Source organism: Bactrocera latifrons, unplaced genomic scaffold (genome assembly GCF_001853355.1).
Source record: "Bactrocera latifrons isolate USDA-ARS-PBARC rearing strain unplaced genomic scaffold, ASM185335v1 scaffold_1127, whole genome shotgun sequence".
Classification (NCBI taxonomy): Eukaryota; Metazoa; Arthropoda; class Insecta; order Diptera; family Tephritidae; genus Bactrocera; species Bactrocera latifrons.
Genome location: NW_017534550.1, coordinates 33,368 through 36,325, shown reverse-complemented (window position 1 = coordinate 36,325; position 2,958 = coordinate 33,368). Strand labels below are relative to the sequence as shown.

The 2,958-nt window shown below is 37.9% G+C and overlaps 1 protein-coding gene across 1 annotated transcript; it reads right to left on the bottom strand.

Annotated features, from left to right (window-relative positions):
• Nucleotides 1–457: 457 nt before the first annotated feature.
• On the bottom strand, nt 458–1,404 carry LOC108974799 (tigger transposable element-derived protein 4-like). Its single transcript, XM_018942848.1, has 2 exons — nt 871–1,404; nt 458–532 (listed from the first exon to the last, which is right to left on the bottom strand). The coding sequence occupies exons 1-2, from the start codon at nt 1,402–1,404 to the stop codon at nt 458–460; spliced, it is 609 nt and encodes a 202-aa protein (XP_018798393.1).
• Between the last annotated feature and the right edge of the window lie 1,554 nt (nt 1,405–2,958).

The following is a 2,958-nucleotide window of genomic DNA, read 5'->3' as shown; positions in this document are numbered from 1 at the left end:
GAAATTGAATTTATAAATATTGAATTGTACAAAATAATATACTTACCTTAGTAATACATTTATATTACCTTCATTTATTACTTACCTTAATTCATCTATTACAATATTTAACGAAAGATAATTACTTCCCCTTTTTTACATATACTTATATTACCACTAGTTTAAGCCGTTAGTTTTTTAAGATTTAGGCTAAGCAACTAAATGAAATAAAAAAAAAATAAGCTCTCTTGTAATTGAACTGTGGAACCGTACGCACGCGTTTTCATTTTTATCGTAACACCGTGACAGGCAATTAGACTCTTATTATATTCGCGCATTCCCTAAGTTATATTTTCGCTTCTCAAAAACGCTTGAGAATTTTTGATGGCGCTCGAGCAGGGACTTAGTGCGTGAGCTAAGAATATATTTTATTTGACTTTCGTTTTCGTTTTAATCAACCATTATCGTTTCTAATTGCCTATAAATCGTTCGGTTTTCGGTCTTCGCCTAAATATATCGTGAAAGTGACCAAGTTGTGCAGTGATAGTGATACCTAAATGAAGAAAAAAGAATTATAAAACAAAAAATAACACACAAAAAAAATTATAGAAAGGAGTAAAAATCCAATTATACATATATATGTACAAGTACATATAGATATACGAATTGCGTGCAGTGAAACCTGTAAAAAAGAATAAATCCATATACAGTAGATTCAAGGGACCGACGATTTTACGTCGTTATACCCGGAGGACGCAATAACCAGAAGGAGCAAAAAAAAATTTTTTTTTTGTTTATTTTATGGTTGCCATGTCCGTAATATGCTTTTAAAATAAAACAAATGAATTTTTATGTTAAAACAAAAAATTTAATGCCATAACCTTCTATAACCTTGTCGTCATTAAAATTCGAATGGACAAATCTATTTAGTAGTTCTGCAGCCTTCAGTGCCTCCAAAACGCTAGGTGCTGACTCATCTTCATTTCGATCTTCCACGTTGTCGTCGCTATTCTGTTCATCATCTAATATATTTTCAACAATTCTGTCTTCCGAAGGTTCCTCACAAGTCGCCACATCATTGTCAATAAGAACATATTTATCCAGTTCTTCCTTTGAAATCGGTAGCTGATTTTTTAGAGCTCTTGCCCAAACCGATAGAGGAATGTCATCTTCGATTTCAATAGCATTTGAGCAWGAGCTGCTGGAACCATCTAAATTTTCTTCTGCAAGCCCAGAATGCTTAAAACAATTCGCAATTGTCAATGGTGAAAGTTGTTGCCATGCATCATTTATCMTTAAAATGGCATCAAGTATGGTTATTTTCGGGTAATTTTCATCTTTGTTTTCATCCATATTGCTGATTATTTTAAGTACAAGGGTTTTCCGAAAAGTTGATTTAATCACTCGAATTATGCCTTGATCCATTGGTTTAATACAGATGTCGTATTTGGTGGAAGGAAAACTAATGTGATATTCGTTAGGTCACTCATCAGTGAAATCCTTTCGTAGTATAGGCCAAACCTTTATAAGCCACTCGCTAACATCGATTTTTTGTACAGACAAAGATTCTCTACTGACTGTACCGCCGACAATATTATGCCTGACCTTAAACCGGCTTATCCAACTCACAGTACAATTAAAAWTTTCAWTTTTAAATTGCTTAGCGAAAAAATTTGCTTCTTCTTGAAGCAGTGGACCACTTAATGGGATTCCTCGACTGCGTTGCAATATGAACCACTGTAACAATGCTTTGTCCACTTGATCTTGAGTTGAAGCTCTGACGCGTTTCGGCTTTAAGATATTACTATTAAATAACGCTTTAATTTTTTCTTTATTTTTTTTTTTTATTGTGGCAATTGTTGTGTGGCCCACGCAGAATTCTTTTGCCAGAGTAACGTTGCGCTCACCCTCTTCCAGGCGCCGAATAATTCGCATTTTTTCTTCAACAGAGAAGCACTTTCGTTTTTGAGACATTTTGCGGGTGTAATGCACAAGTGTCGAACTTAAACTGAATGACTTGCTTATTGCGCATTTTACGCACTAACTCACATGTGGCGAATTTACGCATTCAAAAAATTAGAAAAAGGAGAAAAAACTAGAAATATAACGGGACATCCTATCGAATAGATTATGTGGTCTGCACACGCACGCTGTAAACATTTTTGTGACGTCAGCATTGCACTTCGACTATCTCTCTCTAGCAGCAGCGTTGCTAAGGCGACGGCTAAAACTGACAGAGAGTAGTGAGAGTGTTTGATGCTTAAATTTGTTGGCATTATTTCGCTGAATTTTTGTTTTCGTCGCTATATGCGGTTGAATTCTGAAAAATTTCGTCGGTATAAGCGGTTAGTCGCTAAAAGCGGAGACGTATTAAGCGGAGGCCCTTCATATAAGTTTGTATGGGGACCGACCAAGAAATCGAGTTGTCGCCGCAATAACCGGACGGACACTATAAGCGGCGTCGTTATAACCGGATTCTTCTGTATACATACATACGAGAAGACCAGTGGAAATCTGTAAAAAATTATATACATATATACATACAGTGTAAAGTGCAGTGCTGAAATACTTACCCGTATACTTACCCGCAAGATTGGAAAAACGGTAAAGCCTAAACACCGGTAAAAACCAAAGTGCAGGTAAAAACGACAAACCGTTTCCACCGCTATCCGATACTATCGCTGATTCCATCCCGTCGTTGTTAGCATCGCTGCTGCAATCACCTCGCTGCTGCCATTACGTAGCTGCTACTGTTGTCGCTCCGCTGTTGCCATTAATCTGCTGTTGTCATCACTAAACTGCCGCCGTCGCTGTTGATATTCAGCCGCTGCTGTCATCGCCCCGTTGCTGCCATCACTCCAGTACTGGTGCCAAGCCGCTGCTCCTACAAACCGCTGCTGCCACAACGTCGCTGCTACCATCAAATCGCTGCTACCATCAAACCGCTGCTGCCATTGTATTCGCTGCCATCAAGCCGCT